The following is a 23829-nucleotide window of genomic DNA, read 5'->3' as shown; positions in this document are numbered from 1 at the left end:
TTTTTAAATAAATACCAAAAATCACACACATGTTTTAGATTTGAAAAGTCTCTCTCTCTCTCTCGCTCGCTCTCTCTCCCCTGTTTGCTGTTTCTTATAATTAACTTAAGTATTTTTAGCAAACAAAAAAAAAAACAGCAACAACCGAAATATGAACATGATGTCGTCTTCTCATCCGTTGTCGTTGTCGTTGTCGTTTGCTGCCGGACAAAGCAAACAAAGTATTTCAATTAAAATCCCAATCTACATAGAAGGCAAAGGAAAATGACGAAAAAGACAAAAAGCAAGTGGCTTCCGTTCAGAATTGATTCCAAACCCAAAACCTGAGCATCACCTGTGCGCTCCATCACGCGCTTCTACTATGACGCGACTTTGATCCAATGCTCTTTGTTTATCCGTTGGCTTAAATTCATTCATAAATTTTAGACCCCATTGTGCAATAGATTAGGAACAACAGCAGATAAAAGATACAAGATAAAAGATGGAAAGGGCTGCGGAAGTGCTAATGGGGACAGAGATAGTGCTTGGATAGTACTTGGAACTGATGCCGAAGGTGCTGCTGGGAAGAGTCTGTGTAAAGGTCGAAAGTGTTTCGTTCTTTGCCAGCCCTGGAGATGCCAGTAATTTCCAGCAAAAGATACTTCTTTACATTCCCAGAGGTTTTAGATAATTGAGATACTTACTGGCTGTCGTATTCCCTTGATGGAGTTCTTTAAGTTTTCCGAATCGGAACCTCATCCGCTCCTGCGATTCGATTTTCGTTTAATTTTGCTAATTGTTGAAAAACTTTCGCCCAAGACGGCATCAATTGAAATGCCAGAGGAGGCCCCCCCCCATGGTGGAGCCGCCCTTTCTGCAGTTTGTCTGAAAAGTTTTCGCCAGAGAGATTTTCCGGTTGCCCAGACATTTCTGTATTTGTATCTGTATCTGCATCGCTTAATGCCAATTAAGAATATTAATTTCGTTTGCCCTTTGTGGAGTGGGAGTGGAAGAGGGGGAGGGGGAGGGGGCTAGGGTCGGCTCCATTGTTTAATATTCATTAGCTTAAAATCCTTTTCTCGAGCCACAGTTTCGAAGAACGAAAAGCAAGGACAACGCTAGACTTGCAGATAATTTTTCATTTTGGCTCAAATGGATTTCTCTTCTCATTGGCTTAAATGTGCCAAACGAATGGATGATATATATTTATTATTTATACGAAAAACCATATCTATTTCCAGCTGCCAAAGCGCTTTCCTGTGGGCGTTTATAAATAGATCTTTGGAACCCCTTTCCTTTTTTTCCCCTCAGGGTTACAGGTGATGCAGCCACCTCGTTCAAATATTATTATTTTTTATTTATTCAATCAGTTTCTGTATATTTGTTTGGTTTTTGTATTATGCCAAAATCAAAAGCAGAGCCAGAACCAGAACCACAGAGGAAGCCCGGGGAGGCTGTGTGGAGGCGGCCGGCTGCTGTGCTGTGCAAAGTGTCATTATTGAAAAAACGTACAAATATCTCAAGGCTCTTATTGATTTTGTCAGAAAGAGAAAGAGGGAGAGAGAGAGAGAGAGAGATAGCGCCCCTGCCGCCATCCGTGCACCTTCCTTCCAACTAAATCTGAATCTGAATCTCAATCGGTTGTAAAATGAGGCCGACAGAAGGTGCGGGTGGGATGCCGGCCCGCAGATTGGCGACAGCTTTTGCCTTTCATTGGCAAAGACGAGGTAAGAAATATAAACCTCTGCGTCTTCAGTCCCCTGCGTCTGTCCAGACCTTCCCACTCTTCAAAGGTGCCATCAAAATTAAACGCATTTGAATTTCGAATTTTAAATTTTTCTACTTGCTATTTTCTTATGCCACGTCACGAGTCCGTACGGCATGATCTAGTAGGCCTTTTCGGAACAAAAACCTGCCCTTAAAGCAATACGAAAAATTTCTGAAACATAGTTGGCGCTGGACTGGTTAAATTTTTAAATTTTCTATATTTTTGAGCCCAGTCTGGACTTTTCTCAGTTACAGTTCGAAGTCGGAACGAGCAGCAACTAAGTACAAAAACAAAATATACAATTTAACAACTTCTATTTCTTTTTTTCAACATAAAAAGTATTTTTCCGGTACTAAAAACGAGTGTTGTAAACGGATCAACTATTGTTGACCAGCAAAATTTTGTGAAAAAAAGAAAACAAAAAAAAAACAGCAACGTAAGAAAGATTAAAACAAATATTTGTTGGCCACTCAATCAATTATTTCTTATTTCCGATTCGAAAACCCAAAACCGTAAAGCCAATCATCGAACAATGGAGCCGGCCGTGTGCAATCCGCGAGTGAACGTTCAGAACCACGATGGCAATGATATGTTGAGCGACGACGAGAAGCAGGCTGTAGGTGATATCAAAGGCATCTGTTTGAAGACCGTCGAGCTGGCAACGAAGCTGCACCGCGAGATCTATGCGCTGGAGGAGAAGGCCGAGCCGGCGCACAATCTTCTGTACGACGAGCGCAAGAAGGTCCTTGACGGCCTACGCCAGAAGCACAAGGGGGACCCGCTGGCCAAGAACATGGGCAACTTCTGGCTGCACGTCCTGAAGGCAGCCGTCCAGCAGTGTCCGGAATTCGCCCGCACCAATCCGATTGGCGACACGGAAGCGGAAGTCCTTTGCCACATAAGTGACATACGCAGCAAGCTCTACACCGAGCCGGAGCTCAAGTTCGATATCATCTTTTACTTTGAGCCGAACGCCTACATCAAAAACGATTATCTGCGCAAGGTGTACTACATCAAGTGCAAGGCGGACCCTAAGGAGCCGCAGGCCTACGACGGCGCTGAGATCTACCGGACGGAGGGCACAATGATCCACTGGACCTCGCCGGCACTCAATGCCAAGTACAGGAAGACCTTCCTCAAGTTCTTCATGCCTCCAACTCTGCCCTACAGCAGCGATGATCCCAACTATAAGGAAATCAACGAGATCTTGGAGAACGACTTCCGGTTCGGCTTCTACCTGAAGGAGAATGTCATACCCAAGGCCGTGTACTTCTTCACGGGAGAGATCAAGGAATCCATGGGATCGTCCAGCTCCACGGATGACGAAAATGACGACGACGACGACGGCGGCAACGACAACGAGGATGAATCCGGATCGGCGGGCTCGAATAGCCTCGACCGTTCGTGGTCCGATGACGAGAAAAATAATGATGACGAAGAGGAGCCCGAGGATGTGCACGTCTACGGGGAATTGCTGGACTCCGAAGACTGGTCCTTCGAATCGGGAGATTCCATGGATTCCGGCCATTAGGTTGCGCTCCTAAACGATACTTTAGCACTTAATTTGTACACTTCCAAAACAATTTTTAAACAATTTTTTTGTCACGTGCGGCCAACAATTGCTTCGCCATCCCCCCCACACACACACACACACACACACACAGAAGGACAAACACCACAAAAAGGAGAGGTTAAGAAAACAATTGTTTACCACGTGATCGAAACAATTGTTAACAAAACAAACACACAAAAACCTTCATTGATGTCTGTTCCTATGAAATAAATCATAGCATAAAATTGTATTTCTTTGTGCTGCTTTTTCTTGAGATTTCTGGCCACAAACGACATTCCGCATTCCATTCGTATTGAGAGGCTGTCAAAAACCGCACAGCCCACTGCTATATGAAATATTTCGACAAAGAGAGAGAGAGAATGACAGCCAGGGCCTGAATTTTAGTTACTTTTTGACCTGAAAGTCATGGCCATGGCCGTCGAAGGATGTGCATTTCATTTCCAGTTGGATTTCAATCAAAGACATTTCCTGTGCAGATATTTGATAAAATAATTGCCTGTTGCAAGGACATTTATGGGAAAACAAACTCCCATATCGGTGGCTTTTGTAACACGAACACACGCACAGCAAATCGAAAGGCATACAATGGCAGCCGTAATTGGCTTCTGGAAGTTGACAAAATGTTTGCACGAAATTAATTTCCACCGAACGTTTTCGGACCAGCCAGAAGAGTCGAATTTCATGGCAAATGAGAATCCTTACGCCTTGTGCCCCGAAGGCTTAGGCGGACACTCGAGATGCAGCAAAATGGGAATGTTATTTGATCAACTATTAGCAGAAAACCATTTCAGCATCCTTCGTTCTTGGCAGGGGACTGTGTCAATGCTTTTCGCTAAGACATTGCATTTGGCAAATTGATTTGGGAGGACCTCCCCGGCAACATAGCATCTTTAGATATTAATAATTGGTTTTCGGCATTTTGTATTTTGTTATAGACAAATGTCACATGGCTACTGGGTTTTTTGTGTGTGCTATGGCTGGAAAATTTGTGTATCGTATATCGTATAATGTATATAATGTTGAGGTGGGCCCTCGGGCTGTGATTTCCAACCGCTTCATCGACCTCAAAGAGCATGTGGTGGGCGATGGCATGCACATCTTTATAGCATGGATGCAGCGGTCCATTACATTCGACATATGCTGCCAGCAACCGCAGCGTCTCAGTCATCACGGGCAGCAAGAATTTGCAGAATGTTAACATTACTACGCATTCCGTTGCCTTCTATGACCGACCGATCGAGGATCTACAGCGTGTTCTGGGTGATGCCCGAGGGTGATGTGCGGCGATTGTTGCAGCTCTGGTCGCCTTGAAGCAATCGAGGACATGGCCAACCCACCATCAAGATCCCGCTCCTGTATCTGCCCTTGCTTCGGGCGTGTTTTACCGTCTTTTCGATTTGTTTCTGCTGAAATATGCACTATTGCAAGGCGAAAGATTATTAACTTTACCCCTATTCAATGGTTTTTCCTCACTGTCGCCGGGGAGTGCCGCAACGCGGCTCGGGCACGCCCCGACAATTGATTTCAAACAAAATTTGAATACTTTTTTAAGCCTAAACAAGAAATTTTGATTTTGTGAAGAAAAAATGAAACTTAGAGAAAAGTTACAGCTGTCAAACTAGAGAGGAGACCAGACCGGCATCGATCCATCGATAGTAGGAACAAGTACATTATCGAGTACCTAGCTTCAGACCGATGTTTTGGTGTCACTTTTTGTCCCTATCGATAGTATCTGAACATCTGCTGAACATTTCATATCAAGAAATTGCATTTCGTAGAGATGGACTACAAAACCTACTCGGAAATAGTGTAAAAAAACATTGGTACATGTTCCATGTGTGTTTGTAGAACGAGATCACAGGCCACGCACGATAGTGTGCTAGCTATCGAGAAAGTATCGAGTACTTAGCTTGAAGGTATCGATGCTTGTACCATTCTACATTTCTCGGCATTAAGCGTGCCATGAAAAGCAAAATTTTTGAGACTTCAGATTAGTATAAAAGTCGGGAATCCATGCTGATATAGCTCATACAGTTTTCGCCTGCCATACGGATTGCTAGCTCTCGGAAAAACCTTAAATTGTGATTTGTAAAAGTTTTCTAACTAAAAAAAAAAAAGTTCAAGTAAGTGTGAAAAATGGCAGGCGTTTGTCAAAATGGCGGCGACAAATTTTTGTGAAAATTTAATTTACCGAATAGGAAAAACGAATCAAAATGGAGAAACAAGCAACCGAAGGGTCCGCCGTGGTGGCAATTGAAAAAAATGATGCCGATAAGAAGCAGGGCAAAGACATGTTCTCCGCCGAAGAGCACAAGGCCATGAAGGAGTTGCGTGCCATCTTAAAGCAGACCATCGACCTGGACATGGAGATGCAGGCGGACATCTACCGCCTGGAGATACAGTACCAGCCGCGGTACCAGGTGCTCTATGACGAGCGCAAGAAGCTGCTGAACAAGGTGCGCCAGCAGAGCCGCGGCGACGGCGAGTCCAAGTCCAGTGGCGATTTGCAGAGCTTCTGGATGCAGGTGCTGAGGGCCTCCTACACCAAGAACATTCGCCCAAATGATGAGAAAATTCTCGTCCACTTGACCGACATCAGTACGCGGATTCTCAGCAATCCATCTGGGTTCGAAATCAGTTTCCATTTCGATCCGAACGAGCACTTCTCAGACGCTGTTCTAAAGAAAACGTACTACCTGAAGTGCGAGCCTGATCCGGAGACTCCGCTCATTTACGATGGCGCCGAGGTCTTCAAGACCGAGGGGTGCATCATACACTGGACCAAGCACCTCTCTCCAAATGAGGCGCCCTACTCGTTCTTTAATTACTTCAGTCCGCCCCTGCTGCCAGCGGACAAAAGCGACCCCAAATACTCCGAGATCAATACGATTCTCCAGAGTGACTTCCAAATGGGCTTCTACCTCAAGGAACGGGTGGTGCCTAAGGCAGTTATATTTTTCACCGGAGAAATAAAGGACTGCCAGGGCACTACCAGCACCTCGGACTCGGATTCGGAGCCGTCGGAGTTAAAACGAGCATCGATCGAGGCCACAGGCGGGATTTCAACTGATGAGCAGGATCAGCCTGATGAATAAGTGCAGAAACACAAAATATTTCAAAGCTCCCATACATATTTCACAATTCTCAAACAAGCAATTCCAAAAAAGTACCAAATGCCAGGCACTCCTTTCTTGGATACTCCATCCACACACACACACACACAGACACACACACACACAACACACAACAAGATGGAGGCGACACAAACAATATTCCAAAGCTAACAAAGCAGTGCAACAATATTTCAAAGAGTGATTGGCCCCAACAATTATAAACACAAACATGCCACACAAATGAAATGTATTTCACAACAATCTGTAAGAGAAGATACCCAATTAACATTATAATGGTTCGAGCGCAATCCTTATTCTTCTTTTGATTTGATTAGAATTACCACAGAATGCCTTCTGCTTAGGGGCATGCGCTCCATTCAAGTGGTCTTCCACTGTACTGAGGCTATCGAGGGGTTGCTTTGTGCTTGGGGGCATAGGTCACGTCAATCACAGTCGCACACACACTGAGACACGCTACATTTAACCGTAAATCAAGCGTGGATGCCAAAAGTTGCTGTTGGCGCGTCAAAAACAGCGCACAAAACGCGCTCAAAAATCGCACCAAAAAGGCGCAAAAAACACACAGCACGCAAAACCCACCCAAGGGGGTGGTCTGGGGGGTGCTGGGGCTGGCCCGTAAACGTTGACAATTGACATGGAAAATCTGCAAGCCATTTCGAAAAGCAACCTGCAATTTTCCAGGCCAATAAAATTCCCCGTCCCTCGTCAACCTGTCCGCCCTTAGCCCCATCCGTGCTCCTTGCCCCGGCAGCCCAGCACCCTATCGCTTCCTGCCACCCCGAAGAGTCAGATGGACTAACATTATGGGGGCACGTAGCCCGGTGGGGGGTCCCCACTTACCTTGGAGAAAACAGAGAGAAAAAAAAACCAACAAGAACAAAAAACCGAGTCACATTTTTCCCGTGTATTGCCATCTGATAAGAATTTAATTACAATGCATATAAACAAAATGTATACAAATGTTATTAAGCCCACACGCATGGGCGGCCCCCACCGGTCTGGACACTGGCGGTGCGGCGGCAGGGGATTGGCGAGGGGGGGAGCGGCGGTGGCTTGATATCCAAATGAAACCCATTTGAATGGAAATGCTTACTCCTCTGTGGGGAATTGTTTATACTCTTGTGGCAAAAGGGATTACCCACGAGCGCCACTTCCTGAAAAAGTAGAAAAATGCAGAGATTTTTGGGCTTGCTTTTTGGTTTTATTTTGGTATTTATTTTTTTTTTTTTAACATTTTTTGACACTTTATTCAAGGGCATCTCGATTGTGGTATTATTTTTAGTAGATGAGAGGGGATCATCTAATAATAATATTATTAATATTCGGGGAATATTTTGCAGCAGAGTTTTACCTGTATCACTCTTTCTCTCTCGTGGCAGAATAATGCTAAAATGTATATCGTAATTTAGAACAGAAAATGGGAATACCCTACACGCCGAAAGGGAGTGAAAGTGTATAAATACGTGTGTAATAACAAGGCAAAAGCCAAACAAAATCTCCGGTCGGAATCTTTATGCGCCATAATGACAGCCGCAGAGACACGGACCGTGGAATCAACAGCCGCAGCAGCAGCGAAATTAGCCAACGAATCGCAGTCACAGAGCCCTTGAAAAACAGTATTGAAATCGCATTCGGGAAAGACTCGGCATCAGCGAAGGAGCAGCAGCAGCAGCGGCGATAAAACAGAGACAGAGAAATCAAAGCGAAAGAGAGTGGAGTGGAGTGTGTAATGAACTGAAGTGAGATGTAAAGCATTGTGCACACACACACACACACAAGAAGAAGAAGAGTAGAAGAAGACTGAGTAGACTGAGAAGAAGAAGCAATTGTGCAAGAGAGTGCCATGTTCATATCTTATTTGAACTGCGACAGCCCTAACGCCAACGCCAACGCCAGCGTCAACGCCAGCAGCAACGCCAGCAGCAATCCATCAGCAGAGCAGCGGGTGTGGGGAATGGAGCGGCTACTGCATGCAGTGCGTGAGGAATTTCAAACGGAAGACGAAAACGAAGAAGACGACGCTGAGAACAGCGACTGCGACAGCAGCAGCAGTAGCAGTACCTCAGTAGCAGAGGCAGCGGCCGACAGCAGCCAGCCGCTTTCTCAGTCACTGCCATTGCCGCAGTCGCTGCTCCTGCAGCAGCAGCAGAAGGCAGCACGTCGTAAGCTGCAGCGCAGTGACAGCTTTGAAACAGGAACGGGCATGCCCATGCTTGCATGGACGGAGACAGCTGCAGGCGCAGGAGGTGTAACAAGTGCAGCTGCAGCTGCGGGTGCAGCAGGGGGTACAGTTCGTCGCTTTCGACGCTCCTCCATTGGAATGCAACGAAAGTCGGCGTTTCGCCAAAGGAAGCTCGACTCGCTGGGGGCGTGGCGACGCAAGAGGTGAGATGCTGCCATTGAGTGAAAAACTAACCTCCGAAATGGCATAGCATCCTTAACCCAAGCAAAACCTCATCGCCTACCACACTTAACCCTAGAAAATGTAAAACCAATTTTAAGCGCACGTTTTTCTTTTCGTATCTTTCAAGCAGGCGTACCGCAACAGGCAGCAATGCCCGTCGGCCCATACGCATTGTGCCCGATTGGACAGAGAATGCAATTAATGGCGAGCACTACTGGAAGACCTCGTCGGCCTCCGGCGATCTCTGTTGCCTCAACGAGGAGTGCATTGTAAGTTCAGTACGTATTCCATTTCCCCCCCGACCCGAGTATCGCTTGCTTTTTCAGAGAACAACGGATAAGTGGGGGCCTGGGTGGTTTTTCCCTCAATTCAATTAGGGGGAGACGTACATGTGTGCGTAATTTATTTATTGCGTGCCTGTCCGACATTCACGCAATATCTGGCTCCTTTCGTTTACCGTTTTGCCCATTGCCAGTTGGAGGCGTGACATCAGCCCGCATGTCCTGGCCGCAGGACAGCAGCTGCCAAATTGTAACGAAAATGTACTTTATCTTAGGGGCTCATTGTCCTGCCCGAAGTGGGGCTAGCAGTAGTGGGATTGAGTGCCCCATGTCTTATCTCAATCTCCCATTCAAAGGAGAGCTCTGTCCGTCCGTAAGGATAATTTTTTTGAGAATTTATTTAAATTTAGACATCACTTTTGGTGTTTGTCCAACAAAGACCACAGATAAACACATATGGATTACACTTCATTTGAGGATTAGGTGTGTGCAAAAAGTTGTGCCAGCTCGAAGTGAGTTTTTCATTACGAAATAACATTAGCAAAGGAGAATTCTATGTAAATTGAAGGGGGACCAAACTTCTACGAACAGTTACTGTAGGTAAAGCCGATAGTTCGATACAATGTCCGATGTTCGATAAACTCCAGCTCTAATCGAAGGCTTATCGAGGGTTTTTTTTTTGCTTGGAAGGCCACTAATACTTGAAGCTTAAAGTGTAATACCTTTCGATTTGTGCTTGTGGCTATTTTGCAGAAGAGCGGCCAGCGTTTGAAGTGCTCCGCCTGCCAGCTGGTGGCCCACATCAATTGCATTCCGTATGTGAACGAGAAGCCGACGCTGCTGTGCAAGCCCACCTATCGGGATGTGGGGATCAGGCAGTACCGGGAGCAGACGACCACCCACCATCACTGGGTGCACCGCAAGATGGAGAAGGGGAAGTGCAAGCAGTGTGGCAAGGTTGGTATTCCCGCCTTTTAGTAGAGTTGCTCCCCTAACTATTCAAATTAGAATATTATGTTTGAATCCATACCGCAGGCGGTTCAGAGCAAGCTATTTGGCTCCAAAGAAATTGTAGCTTTGTCCTGTGCCTGGTGTCATGAGATCTATCACAACAAGGACACGTGCTTCAATCAGGAGAAAATCGGCGAAGAGTGTCGTCTCGGTAAGTTTATCTGTATCTGTATACCCCTGTATACCCTGTATCTCTTGTATCTTTGTACCTATTCCTCTCCTGCTTTTTCGTGCTTTTCGTGCTTTTCCTGCCGCTTTTGCCCCACAATGTACTTCGACGGCCTCCTGCCCATTGTCCTTTGATTAATTACGTGACGTGCATGCAAATAAATTGCAGTCCGTTAGCTTAATTAAAATGTGTGCATTAAAACCGAATGCCTAACCACAAAACAAAAAAAAAAAGGAAGTCCAACTCCAGCTCCGGTTCGAACATAACCCTTTTTTGGGCCTTTGCTCTGGCAAATCCTTGTGTATCCTTCTGTCTGGGCTTCAGTTCCAGTTCAGTTTATGGCCCAAATGATAATAAATTGTGGCATTTCTCCAGGGGTCTGTTCTACTCGACATCTCGATGGGCATTGATTAATTTTGTGGGACTTTAATCAACTATTTATCCTTGATCCATGAATGTTTAAGGAGCATTTTTTGTCGAAAATTCTCTAGAATAATTATATTCTCTCTCTTCTCTTGGATTGTTGTGCTTTTTTCTTTTTTGGTTTATTCCCATTTCAATTCTTTTGATTTCAATCTCAATATTCAATATCAATATTTCAGCTTTCAGGAATATAAGAACATAAAAACACACACACTTCAAACTGCAAGTAGTTTTTGTTTTGTGGACTTTCCATACCATTTTCCACGATAAATACATACAAGCTAGAGAGGTCCTGGGCAATATCTCAACCTCAACTTCATTCTGTCAAATGTAGGTTTAATCGTTTGCTTGTTTAAGTTTCTCCTTTGCCTTTGGCTTAGGATCAGGGCAGGGCAAAGTTTAACCTCGTTTCAGACTTGTCAAAGGAGGCAGGGACCCGGACCCGGACCCGGATCCTGGCCCTTATTTAACTTAAAGTCGAGTTAAAGACTCCTCTCAAGGCTTCCACCTTGAAATACTCGCACGTTCCACCATAAAGTGTCTCAATGAGCATCTTGTTAACACACTCTCCGTGTGGCTGGCCATCCCCCATTACGCACACTTGCCCCATAGACCATAGACACAGCCATTGCTAGTGCCACTGCCACACGAAGATGGAGTCAAGACGACGCGCAAAAAGGAAAAAGAAAACAATTACCCCGTAGAGTGGGTTGCCACTGCCACTACCACTGCCACTGGCACTGGCTCTGCTGTGTGGCCTTTATGCCCCACTGGCCACTGGCTGTGGTTGTTGCTGTGGCATTCATAATTGCTCTTTGGTATGTCGCTTATGCTGGGGCTTACCATAGCTACTGCTGCTGCTGCTGCTGCCACTCCTGCTCCTGCTCTAGCGATTGGATGGAAAAGGAAAATTGAATTTAGTTGCTTGGCAATCCTCAAGCACTTTCCACTCAATTAGCCCAGCCAGGGCCTAAACCCCGAACGAACGAACATCTATCCATCTTTGCTTACTCTCTCTCTCTCTCTCTCTATCATTTACTCCCACGCTCTCCGCAGGCAACTATGCACCGATTATTGTGCCACCATCGTGGATTGTCAAGCTGCCGAACAAGGGCAACTTCAAGTCCTCCATTCGGGTGAGCAACAAGAACGCTGCCACCGGCTCCTCGGCTGCTGGAGCCGGCGGTGGCACTGCAGCTGGCGCACCTGGCGGACCCGGCGGACTCGGCGGTCCCGGTGGCAAGGGCAAGAAGCAGACCCAGCGCCGGCAGAAGGGCAAGGACGAGAAAAAGGGAGAACCGCGCGCATTCATCGTGAAGCCCATTCCATCGCCGGAGGTAATACCGGTCATTGTCTTTATTAATCCCAAGTCCGGTGGCAATCAGGGCGTCAAGCTACTCGGCAAGTTCCAGCATCTCCTGAACCCACGCCAGGTCTTTGATCTAACGCAGGGAGGTCCCAAAATGGGGTAAGTAGTACTTAAGAATTTCAAGAATTTCCCAGGCAGAGAATCATTCAGGAACAGCTGTTTTTAGGCAGGGAAATGATGGAAAGACGGATCGTAGATGCTATGTTCAGGACTTTAACTTAATCCGATGGAAAAATATAATAAATATATATAATATAACTTATTAAACACAAGTCCAACGAAGGGAATGTTGCTAGTCGTTTGGAATTAGAATAGTAGGCACCACCATAGGGTGGCAATACACCTATGTACATATGATCCATAGATGATGAACATATTCTAACGAAGAGAATGACAGTGTACGCTATACTGGATAGTATGTTAGGTATTCCTGTGTCCAATGACTGTCCTTAGTCGATAGACTTCTTCCTATAAAGTTTTGCAAAGAGAATGGGAGCGTCAGCTGTTTTTTTTTTGCTCTTTTTCTGTTGATGTCCGTGTGCCATGTCTAATGACTGTCCTTAGGCGTTAGAGTCTTTCCGATAAGGCCATATAATTATAGAGAATTAATCAGAATTAAGTAATCAATAAATTGAATCATAATCCCATTTATAAACACCATTTGTAAGCTGGATTAAATGTAAGGCAATACCCTCAACGATATTTCACAACTGCCACCGTCAATCGATAGTTTTAGACTCAATCGATACATTTCATTGTAGAAAGCTTTGATCTGTGCCACCTTTGGGCACTGTAGTGCTATAGCTATAGTCTTTCGTTCATGCAAATCTGTATTTAATTATCATTTTTGCATTCTCATTCGTCCCACCATTAAGTCTGGACATGTTCCGCAAGGCGCCGAATCTTCGGGTTTTGGCCTGCGGCGGCGATGGCACCGTCGGCTGGGTGCTCTCCGTCCTCGATCAGATCCATCCACCATTGTCGCCGTGCCCGGCCGTCGGTGTGCTGCCGTTGGGGACGGGCAACGATCTCGCTCGCGCTCTCGGATGGGGCGGGGTAAGCAATCTATACCCAGTGATACCCTCGATTGCACTGTCCTTATAGTATTTCTCCTGTCAGGGCTACACGGACGAACCGGTGGGCAAGATCCTACGCGAGATCGGCATGTCGCAGTGCGTCCTCATGGACCGCTGGCGCGTCAAGGTCACGCCCAACGACGATGTCTGCGATGACCACATGGACCGCAGCAAGGCGAACGTGCCCCTGAACGTGATCAACAACTACTTCTCGTTCGGGGTGGATGCCCACATCGCACTGGAGTTCCACGAAGCGCGGGAGGCCCATCCGGAGCGCTTCAATTCGCGGCTGCGCAACAAGATGTACTACGGCCAGATGGGGGGCAAGGATCTGATCCTGCGCCAGTACCGCAACCTCTCCCAGTGGGTGACGCTGGAGTGCGACGGGAATGACTTCACCAGCAAGCTGCGGGACGCCGGCTGCCATGCCGTCCTCTTCCTGAACATACCCAGGTGCGAAAGGAGAATGAGCTATAGATGGTGTTCGATTAGGCGATCTAAACACTTTCCCTTTCCGCAGCTATGGCGGCGGCACCCACCCGTGGAACGACTCGTTCGGGGCGACTAAGCCCACCATTGACGACGGCCTGATGGAGGTGGTGGGGCTGACCACCTACCAGCTGCCGATGCTGCAGGCGGGCATGCACGGCACCTGCATCTGCCAGTGCCGGAAGGCGCGCATCATAACGAAGCGCACCATACCGATGCAGGTGGATGGTGAGGCGTGTCGCGTGAAGCCGTCGATCATTGAGATCGAGCTGTTGAATAAGGCGTTGATGCTGACCAAGTGCAAGAATGGACGTGGCGATGTCCAGTGAGTGATATCCAACGGACGCGGCCTGTCCACCACTAAACCCTTCTCTAATCACAGAGTAAATCCCCTGGAGAAGCTTCAATTGAATATCCTGCGCATTACGATGCAGCAGTATGAGCAATACCACTACCAAAGGGAGATGCTCAGTAAGCTGGCGAACAAGCTCGGCCAGATCGAGATCGACTCACAATGCGATCTGGATCATGTCCGCAATATGCTCAACGCCAAGTTCGAAGAGTCCATCACCTACCCGAAGGTATCGCAGGACTGGTGTTTCGTAGACGGTAAGTCCTGCTCGAGCCTCAACCTGAATAGCCCCACAAATAATCTATGAGTTCATGTTTCTCCTTTTTGTCTCTTTTCCGTTGAAAGCCTGCACTGCAGAGCACTACTTCCGCATCGACAGGGCGCAGGAACATTTACACTACATCTGTGACATCGCCATTGACGATTTACTTATTCTGGATCACGAACTCGCCACCATGCCCCAAACACCCGACCAAGAACGCTCCTTTGCCGCATTCTCGCAGCGTCAGGCCCAGACAGAGCGCCGACAAATGGACCAGGCCCAGGGCCATGCACCAGGCAGCACCGGTAGGCTTCTTCTGTTATCTGCCTGCTGGCCACCAAAGCAACAGCATCAGCCACAGCCACAGCAAGGGCAACGGGTGGCACAACCAGCGGTTGCCACCAGTGTTGATGAGCTACCGCTGCAAGAGCGGCTGGAGCTCTACCAGCGTGAGGTGGCCGCTCAGCTGCCGTTCATTGATAGACGCATGTTCTGCCACCTCCACTTTCGCAAGAAGCGATTCCAGCTTTGAGCATTCGGAGAGGGGATGGCTGTCTCTTCCTTTCCCGACACTCCACCCTGACTCCCTGGCTCCCTGTTCTCTTCTGCTTCATTTATCTTCAATCGTCATCTGTTATCGCGAACGTTGTGTTGTTGCACGCTTAGCCACTAACAAAAAGAACAGACACTTACATAGTACATAGTACAAAAAACATACAAACACCCACTCGTAACACCTCCCGATATGTCAGTGTCTTAAGGAACCGAATACAGCTTAGTCCTTGCCACAATAGCATGTAAGTAGAGCATTAAATACGAACCAATCTTTCTCTCTCGATTACTCACGATATGGTATATAATCCCGGCTTACATTAACAGTTAACCGTAGCAAGGACCAAACCGTATTCCGGTCTCCACACCACCTCCGATATACCTTCGAACAAGATATCCCCAATATCCATACACACTAGAAACCACACACAATGAAACCCCCAGGGTAGGTTATGGCTCCTCTCTGGTAGTGGATATACCGATATCCGTTTGATCTCTATGTATCTGTCTATATATCGTACTTGTCGATACCGATATGTGTACGTTCGATCAGTCTGTTGTTCGACTAATCGATTATCTGTTTGAACTAGTTATCGTTGAAATCTATCTACTTATCTTGAAACTTATTCTTTAAGTATTTTTTTACAATTATATTTGATTGATGATTTGACTTTTCACTCGTTCAATTGGTGTACTAACAATTTCTACAACTCTTTTCATCGATCTATATCGATATACTTGTCGATTATATATACGAAAATTCCACTCACAGACGAGGATTTACAAATTGGCTCCAAGCCCATCAAAGTGATGAAGTGGAAGAGGTAAAAACGAAGCATTCCCTCATCGATTCAGCATTCGATTAACATGCAATCAATCATTGATGCCCAAAACGAGCGAGATGGCACTACAAAAACAACAAAACAAATCAAATGAAATCGATTTACGCATCTCTATCTCCATCTCTATCCAATTGGCATTACCATAGAGATGCCATCTCGCTTTTATTCGCTCGCCCCCGCTCCCACCACATTCCCGGATGCTTTTCTCCCACTTTCTGTCTTACATTTTGTTTGGTTTTTTTTCATTAATTGATTTCATCATTTTTGTGCATGCAGCAACAAAGATCGTTTGTTCAGTTTCAACGAAGATGTTTTTGGTTATGGATTCAGGTATTCTGTGTATCCTTTATCCTATTCCTGTATCTAACTTTAATTTGATTTCAACTTCTTTTCTGCCTAAATGTCTGTCCCTGTCTGTTGTGGCCTTCTTCTACTGTACTACTGCATATGTATACCCATTAAATCATGACGATCAAAACGATATGTGTATCAACGAATCGGTTCAACGGGAACTTCAATCAAAACAAAACTGATGCCTGAATTTTCTTCTTGTTCTATTTTCTGTCTACTCTTTTATGTGCACATAAAACACCATAAACACACCCACATACACCCATGAATATATATTTATGAATAACAGCCCTATACTGGAACAAACTTCCGATGCCATACTACTAGCAGCCCAAAGCGGTGATCTCAATATGGTAGAACAACTATATCTTCTATATGTATCAATATATGTATAACCTCCGTAAAGCCCCAAACCCAAACCCAACCCCACCCCTACCCCCGTTGTGTATGCAGTTTGTTGTATCCTGCTCCTAGTCCCCCCCCCCCCCCAATCGTTGTGCCATGTGTTTGAGCCGCTCACTCATTTACCCTCGCACTTATCCTTACAGTTACGTGCACTACATGAACAAGGATACTCATTGCAGTCAGTGAATAAGAACGGAGAGACGGCCCTGCACTTTGCCTGCAAATACAACCATAAGGACATTGTGAAATATATCATCTCATGTGCCACAAAACGCATCATCAATATGCCCGACAAGGACCAGTGAGTAGTCGAAGAACAACCAGAGCTACAAGACAGCATGTGAAACCATTTGCCCATTATCTACCAAAACTAATCATTCTCTCCTTTGTTTGCACACTTTGTAGCGGACAAACTGCTTTACATATCGCCGCTGATACGACTCGCAGGGAGCTCTGCGTGATGCTGGTGGCCGCCGGGGCTAGTCTGCAGGCACGCAATGCCGAAGGCAACACCCCCATGATGGTGGCCTTCAATCGGAATGCCAACGAGATAGCCACATATTTGGAAAGTAAGGATGTGGAAGCGGTTAAGGATGAGAATGAGGATGAGAAGGACAGCAGCACCATCATCATTGTCTGGCCGCCGCCCTCATCCTCCATGTAGAGCAACCGCTAGACTGTATCGGAGATCCCAGTAGATGTTAAAACAAACACATACAGACCGTAGAAGATTCACTTGACCCCACATGACCCTGCTTTTAGCGTGTGGCTAAGCCAGACTAGACAGATACCCGACCAGATCATTGAACACTGATTTTAACACTGACAATTTCTCCTTTCTCTGCCAACGAAACCAAACCAAATCTCACAACTGTGAAACGGATATACTCTCAATCTCTATACTATTCTATTCTACAATCTACAACCTACTCAAATACAAATACAAATACAACAAACATTCCATCAACGACGCTTCGGACCTGATCTTAACTGATCCTCAGGTCAGGAGCGTTTCATGCATTTGGAGGTGCAGACCAGAATCTAAAAGGAAAGCCGCTCGCTGACAAAGAAGACGAATTCTCTAACGAAAAGGGTTCTCTTTGGAGAACATCCCATCCCAGTAATCTAAACCCACACTTTTTTTTGCTAGCAAGTAATCGCGGACATTCGCGGATAGATCGAACAAATAAATCTATTTATTATTAACTAAGCAAACAAAAAACAACAAAAACAAACACAACAACAAAAACATTACTTAGCAAACAAACTATTCAATAATTTATTCAAGCAAACAAAAAACCAATAAGAAAACCAATACCAAAACCACAAGCAAATGCAAATGCAACGGTAAAGGTTAAAGGTGATGGAACGGCAAGGAAATCAAAGAACAGTTGAAGAGTTTTAGGCTATTTGTTCACTTTGAATTTAAAATTAAAATTAAAAAAACTTACTTTATTCTTAAAATTAAATTAAATTAAATTAATTGTATATTTAAATTAAATCAAAACTTTGTGAGAGAAAATTGGCAAATTCGAAATTCGAAATTTATTTGTTTTGTCACTTAAGAAATCGATTAATAATTTTATATTAATTAATTAATGATTATATTGTGATATCTAAATTTAATTGAAACGAGGTAACGAGGCAGCTCCAATTTATTGGAGAGCTGAGGAGAGCAAAATAAGAATGCAATGGAGGAAAATTGATATTATTATTGTATGCGAAGGCATTTGCTGTACATAAAAATTAATAATCAAGTGTATGCAAAAAAAAATTACACAGAAAACACCCCACATACACACACAATATATACCCTCCACATATATTATATCCATATATTGATGTGTATTTGAAAAAAAATAATATATATATATATATAATATTCTTTTGAAAAATTCTACATAGAAATTAAGGAAAAAATGGCAAAATGTTGAATCTCTTGTCCAAGACTCCGCAACGAAAGTTGTGGACGGAACAGAGTCAAAGCAGAAAAAGCAGCAGCAGCATTCTAGTAGTTTGAGTCGAAAAGAGAGGAGCTCTACTCTAAAAAAGTATCTGAGTATCTTGTCTCACTCAAAAACATCACACACCACACACCCACAAAGGCAGACAGACAGACGGACGGACAGACATGCTTTCTTATAGAGATACTCTTTTAAGAGAAACTTATGTAGTCCCAATGCACACTTTTGAATGCACAACCCAAACGCTTAGGTCTTAACCTCTCTATCTATCGCCCAACAGCATTTCGGGCTAGACTTTCCCCATCAGGCTAGAGAAACGAAAGGAAGGATGTGACGACACGGACAGCGAAAGGACAGAGTGGAAGGGGGGGAAAGAAGAGCCTTTAAAGACATACAGCCTTAGGCTCAATTTGATTTGCGCAAAAAGAAAGGGGAATCTCCAGTTTTGAGCAATTGAAATTGGGTAGAAGGCTATATCCTATATGCTATATGCTTTATTCTTTAGCGAAACACACACACAACTAGAACAATGAACACAATGAACAAGCTTCAATAAATTAACTTCGTAATTTAGGACACCACACATATGTATGTTTAGCCAATATACTATACCATATCTATGAAGTACTTTAATATATAGTATATAAATATATCTACTCAATGCATATTTTATCCAACAAAGTTATTTATCAAAGATACCAATATATATTATATAGCCATTAATCAGATCAATATAGATCCACACACACACACACACCACACACATATACACACAACACATAAAGATACATAGGCTACATTTGCACTGTAGATCGATTACTACTTCCGTTTTCCTTGGTAATTCTTCTTTTTTTTTGCAGTAGCTTCCAGTAGTCAAGACGCATTCGGATGTCAATTAGGTTTCCAAAATTAAAAGAATTCTATTCTCCCATTTTTTGGCATAGAGAACCTCTTACATATAACTAGAACTAATAATAATAATACATGAAACATGATACATGATAAAGGGTAAATCTCACCATCAATGGATTGTTAGATGATGGCTAAAGGCACGAGCACGTTATAGTAGGGAAATACTTTCACGAGACCTGACAAAATGCATCGCTGCTATCCCAACCCCAACGAGTGCGGGTGCAACGAGAGCATTTTGCCCCATGGTTCCTTGTGTAACGAGTGTAGTTTGTAGAGTTTTGGATTTCACATATGTTTGTATAGTATGGTAGACACAGAGAAACACCCAATAGCAATGCCATTACTAATACCAAACCAATACACATCTCATGCGGAACGCGGCCGACTGAGAAGCAGTGCGATTTGGGCTCCGGTTTCGCGGAGGTAACGCAGTCCATATGCCCAGTAAGTCGTCCACCCGAAACTTGAACCACAAACCGCCGCTGAGTCGGCCGGTGGATGGAAGGCATAGAGCGCAATTAGACGGATTATATACTTAGAGTGTAATCTAGGAGCCACGCAAGACAAGTCAAAGTCAAGTAAGGAATATTTAGCAAATGACAATCTAGAGAATTAGCAAAAGGATGGAAGGAGGGAAGGCAGGAAGGAATGGAGGCAGCAGGAAAGGATGGAAGGAGTGTAGAGACGTTTGCTAACCCATACAGTGTACTGGGGTATATAATTTTCCGTATAGGCATTCATCTAAAGCAATTAAAGATGAAATTGTAGTTGGAGGAGGAGGAGGAGGAGGAGTAGGACGAGGAGGATATAGTGTACAGGATATTGAAGAGGAGGCGGAGGAGGAGGAGAAGGGTGAGCGCTACCTAGACGTGTGCTAAATACTGAAACTCTCACGAACTGAAGGCAAATGCCATGCGAAAGGTCGATCGATCTCCGATCGGTACTTTCACAGCAGCGGTTCGAGGAGTAGAACTACTGGGTCCAAGCCAAAACTAAGAATATATTTTCGTGCATTTTGTAGAGTTGAATACGAAACAAAAACACACACAACACGAAAACAAGCCACGAAACAACACTCAAGACACACACACGGAATACAGATACACACACACACACACACACACAGTAAAAGATACAGATACAAAATTACACCAAAAATGGAGTGGAATTTAAACTGCATGATGTGTATATAACAACTATAGAGAAGCTATATATATATATAGATATATGTATACATATATATTTTTTTCTATTCATATAAGTGAAATTTTTGAACAAAAGAAGAATAATGGAGAACACATGAAACGCAAGTCTTATGAAAACCTAGCAAGTAAGGCAACCGAAAAGCGATCAAAGTAACGATCAAAGCGATCAAAGCGATCAAAACGATCGAAATTTTGATGTTGATGATGTGACAGTAACCGAATGAGCGGGGCCTAAGCAGATGCAGAAGCAGGAACAGATATACCTTAATGATATGCCTAACTGTACGAGTTACAACCTACTATAATATAATGATAAATATAATAAAGCAGAATATATACTTATTATATATATTGTATGATACGATGACATGTTATTTATTTTCTACACCCCACTGTACAAAGGATACTTTTACTGATTTCCCAATTCTCATTTGATTTCTCATTTGATTTTTCCATTTTTCCATTTAATTTTTATGAACTTCCCTCTGAAAGACAGAGCCACACATCGAAGCGAAAGACAGAGCGGAGGAACTAAGTAGTTTTGTCCCTTTCCTCCGTTAACTTTACATATTTATATATATATTTATCGTGTATCTATATTTATATTTATATGATTATATGATCTATGATTGCAAGTCTGAAAAGTATTTCTATCGAAGAGTTCTAAACTGCTTAATTGTTAATTTGTGCTTCGAAACTCCTATCCACTTAATGGCCACTGAGAAGCACTGTAAATTACAAACAAAAACAAACAAACAACCTACAATACAATACACAACATACAAAATAATCCTAAACTGAACAAATAAATATATATATACATATATATATTATACAAAACTTATATACATACATATATACCATATACAATATATACGAATATACATATATACGAGTATATATGTATATGTATCTATATATATTTTTTTTTTTAAGTAGAGTAGTCCCATATCGGACGAGAACGAGGAGCAAAACAAAAACATACAAACTGCATACAAAGAAAAACTAAAAAAGAATTACTAAGTACGATATGCACTGCAAGCACTGAGGAATTTGATTCAATTTTACTTAAGATTACGAGAACGGGCGAAATTGAAATTGTAGCATTAAAACGAAAGCAGGAAAATTACATACATACATACATATAACTAAAACTCAAAATTACAACATTACGGCATTACCATAGCGATTAAAATTCATTTTTCGATATACGATTTCGATTCCGTTAATATTGAGAACGTGGCAACATTTTTAGAGTAATATTGTTGGGAAAGTCGTGAACGCGTTGTTAGATCATTTTGAGACCGGATTGGAACTTGGCTCTGCAGCATTGGCATATTACTTAGACCTCTACACAAACAGCAAAACACTTACCCCCACCCCCACCACTACCACTCGCTCACACCCAGCCCACTCATTGAATGCAAAACAAAATATATAACATATACATATAACAAAGAATATGAATATCTCTAATGTACCAATAAAAGTACGATACCAATTTTCGAGTAGTCTCTGCAGCCCCCGTCCCATAAGCACCATAGATCCCCAAAAACCAGAGCTTATCTATGTATAACCCTAAGTCCCTCATTTATACACCAAAATTGTAAAAATTTCAGATACGCAAAAAGATAAAACCAACCTGTACTGTAAACCTTTTTACTGAACTTTGTTCTTGAACCTCCAGCTGCATTTTATCTATCCAGAATCTAAGACAAAAAAAAGCAACAACCAAATATAATCAACAACAAAAAACATGCAATTAAAGCAGGCCAATTCCAAGTATTTAACAACAGGCCGATACCATCCATAAGGTTGCTTGCAAAAACAACAAAAAAAAATACATACATATGTAAACATTTTCCAACACAATATTATGGCAAAATAAAATCTTTTGTTTTTGGTATCAAAACTGATGTTTATTTTTCTTTGGGTTGGGTTGGGGTGGGGTTTTGGAGAAAGAAAATTTATATTCTCGCGGGATTTCCCCTTTACCACCAGTTCCAAGAATCCAATATGTACTCTAGACTTCATTCAATGCTGGATCGACTAGTCCGGATGATTGAAAGACATTCTTTATAAGCTCCATGATGGATTCGTACCTAACTTGGTGCTCAAGGCCCTGAAGAACTGGAAAGAGACGTTTCTCCGACTATATGATAATACTTTATCTTGTTTTATATATACCCCAAATACACACCTCTTGCGGATTCTCAAAAGTAACGAATAAAGCCTAAAAGTTATTTGAATTTCTCTGAAACAATCTACATCACATCTACGTATCTCAGTGGCGACATCTGACGAAGAAATTTTGTCCTCCAAATTTCACTGTTGGCTGCGCCACTGTGCAAAAATTGTCTAGCGCCGCTACTAAACGTGTTGCATACTTTTTAGCTGAGCAATAAACGAAACTCTCAGATTTAGTTCAAATAGTGCCCAGCGACCATCGTAGGAGCGCCACAAGTCTCCGCTCCAAAATGAGAACATTTCAAAGAGTTATTATCACAATTTTATATTAATAGCTTATTATTATTTTCAAACGCTTAAACAAAGAAAAATAAACGAAGAAAGTTCTTTGAAGAAGGAAACGGAACGGTAGGTAGCTTTTTCCCGTCAGCGCCTTATGGACTCTTCTGCTGACTGTCGAAGAAAATGCAGGTTAATAAAAACATCAAATAGAGATCGGTTTTACCTAGCCTTTCAAGTTCGGAGAAGCCCATCGGATCTAGCAATCTTCAAATTCATACAGCAATGAAGCGATTGCCACAGGTTAGGAAAATTAGGAAAATCTGTTTTCCTTGTCAATGTCCGCTTGGGGCAGGCTTTGCTGAGATGATCCAACACCATTCGACTCCGGGTATGGACGCTGCCCAGCTCCTCGATGGCGGCGTAGTACTCCCGATGATGGGTGATCAAATGTTTCGGTAATATCATGGACCTCTCCTCTACGCGAATAAGGAGCTCAAACAGCGCTAAATGCTGCACAGCGTCCAGGAAATCCCAAATTCGTCATCGATGCAGCCATCCTCCCATGGCAAGAATCAGAGCGGGCTACTTTAAACTAAGAGACTCGTAGATCCTACCAATGGGTCTTCGACTATAAATATGTATATCCGTAACCAACGAACGAATACTGAAGGAAAGGTTGAATAATTAGTATTTTATAATATTTTAAATGACAATGACAGCCCTGCCATCGTGCAGAGCAACCCTGGAGCCACTCTGTAGAAGCTCTTTCTATCCCCAAGCTTTTCGCTGCTTGAATATCTGCCTCGATCCACTGTGCTGCTATCGGAGAGACAGAGAGA

General features: G+C 43.6%; 4 protein-coding genes and 1 long non-coding RNA gene across 23 annotated transcripts in view; 3 read left to right on the top strand and 2 right to left on the bottom strand.

The window, feature by feature from the left end:
• The window catches only part of LOC108154173 (eye-specific diacylglycerol kinase), a 30092-nt gene extending 9210 nt beyond the window's left edge, over positions 1-20882 (top strand). The window contains exons 3-17 of one of the 16 annotated variants that reach the window (XM_017284389.2): positions 8989-9136; positions 9893-10096; positions 10148-10301; positions 11799-12210; positions 12987-13167; positions 13216-13640; positions 13708-14001; positions 14059-14285; positions 14374-14595; positions 15615-15666; positions 15961-16014; positions 16325-16388; positions 16584-16741; positions 16846-17009; positions 17442-20882. In XM_017284389.2, coding sequence (XP_017139878.1) covers positions 8989-9136; positions 9893-10096; positions 10148-10301; positions 11799-12210; positions 12987-13167; positions 13216-13640; positions 13708-14001; positions 14059-14285; positions 14374-14595; positions 15615-15666; positions 15961-16014; positions 16325-16388; positions 16584-16741; positions 16846-17009; positions 17442-17485 — 2803 coding nt within the window. In that variant the 3' untranslated portion in view covers positions 17486-20882. Of the gene's footprint in view, positions 1-7915; positions 8840-8985; positions 9137-9892; positions 10097-10147; positions 10302-11798; positions 12211-12986; positions 13168-13215; positions 13641-13707; positions 14002-14058; positions 14286-14373; positions 15288-15614; positions 15667-15960; positions 16015-16324; positions 16389-16583; positions 16742-16845 lie in introns of those variants that run through there. The other 15 variants (XM_033392710.1, XM_033392720.1, XM_017284352.2 and 12 more) reach the window with 15 other exon arrangements.
• The window catches only part of LOC108154304, a 66670-nt gene that overhangs the window by 25087 nt on the left and 17754 nt on the right, over positions 1-23829 (bottom strand). Inside the window, exons 2-3 of one of the 4 annotated variants that reach the window (XR_001774948.2) lie at positions 23214-23654; positions 23030-23161 (exon numbers count right to left, since the gene is read on the bottom strand). The exons of 2 other annotated variants lie outside the window; for them this stretch is intronic. The gene's annotated coding sequence lies outside the window, so the exon portion shown is untranslated. Of the gene's footprint in view, positions 1-23029; positions 23655-23829 lie in introns of those variants that run through there. One more of the 4 variants, XR_001774949.2, reaches the window with a different exon arrangement.
• LOC108154274 (nucleosome assembly protein 1-like 1) lies at positions 1986-3549 on the top strand. The gene is made up of 2 exons (XM_017284527.2): positions 1986-2183; positions 2266-3549. The coding sequence occupies exon 2, from the start codon at positions 2280-2282 to the stop codon at positions 3276-3278; it is 999 nt and encodes a 332-aa protein (XP_017140016.1). The 5' UTR covers positions 1986-2183; positions 2266-2279; the 3' UTR covers positions 3279-3549.
• LOC117188643 lies at positions 4216-5214 on the bottom strand. The gene is made up of 2 exons (XR_004472771.1): positions 4770-5214; positions 4216-4738 (listed from the first exon to the last, which is right to left on the bottom strand). It is a non-coding gene; the product is annotated as an uncharacterized LOC117188643 (long non-coding RNA).
• LOC108154284 (nucleosome assembly protein 1-like 1) lies at positions 5340-6741 on the top strand. The gene is made up of 2 exons (XM_017284538.2): positions 5340-5443; positions 5519-6741. Exon 2 carries the CDS (start codon positions 5534-5536, stop codon positions 6413-6415), a length of 882 nt encoding a protein of 293 aa, XP_017140027.1. The 5' UTR covers positions 5340-5443; positions 5519-5533; the 3' UTR covers positions 6416-6741.

The sequence above is a fragment of the Drosophila miranda genome, chromosome XL, assembly GCF_003369915.1.
Source record: "Drosophila miranda strain MSH22 chromosome XL, D.miranda_PacBio2.1, whole genome shotgun sequence".
Lineage (NCBI taxonomy): Eukaryota > Metazoa > Arthropoda > Insecta > Diptera > Drosophilidae > Drosophila > Drosophila miranda.
This window is presented reverse-complemented; position numbering and strand designations above follow the sequence as displayed.

Bases quoted from the DNA above. Each gene is read 5' to 3' on its own strand.
- LOC108154274 (XM_017284527.2), top strand. From the start codon at position 2,280: ATGGAGCCGGCCGTGTGCAATCCGCGAGTGAACGTTCAGAACCACGAT.
- LOC108154284 (XM_017284538.2), top strand. From the start codon at position 5,534: ATGGAGAAACAAGCAACCGAAGGGTCCGCCGTGGTGGCAATTGAAAAA.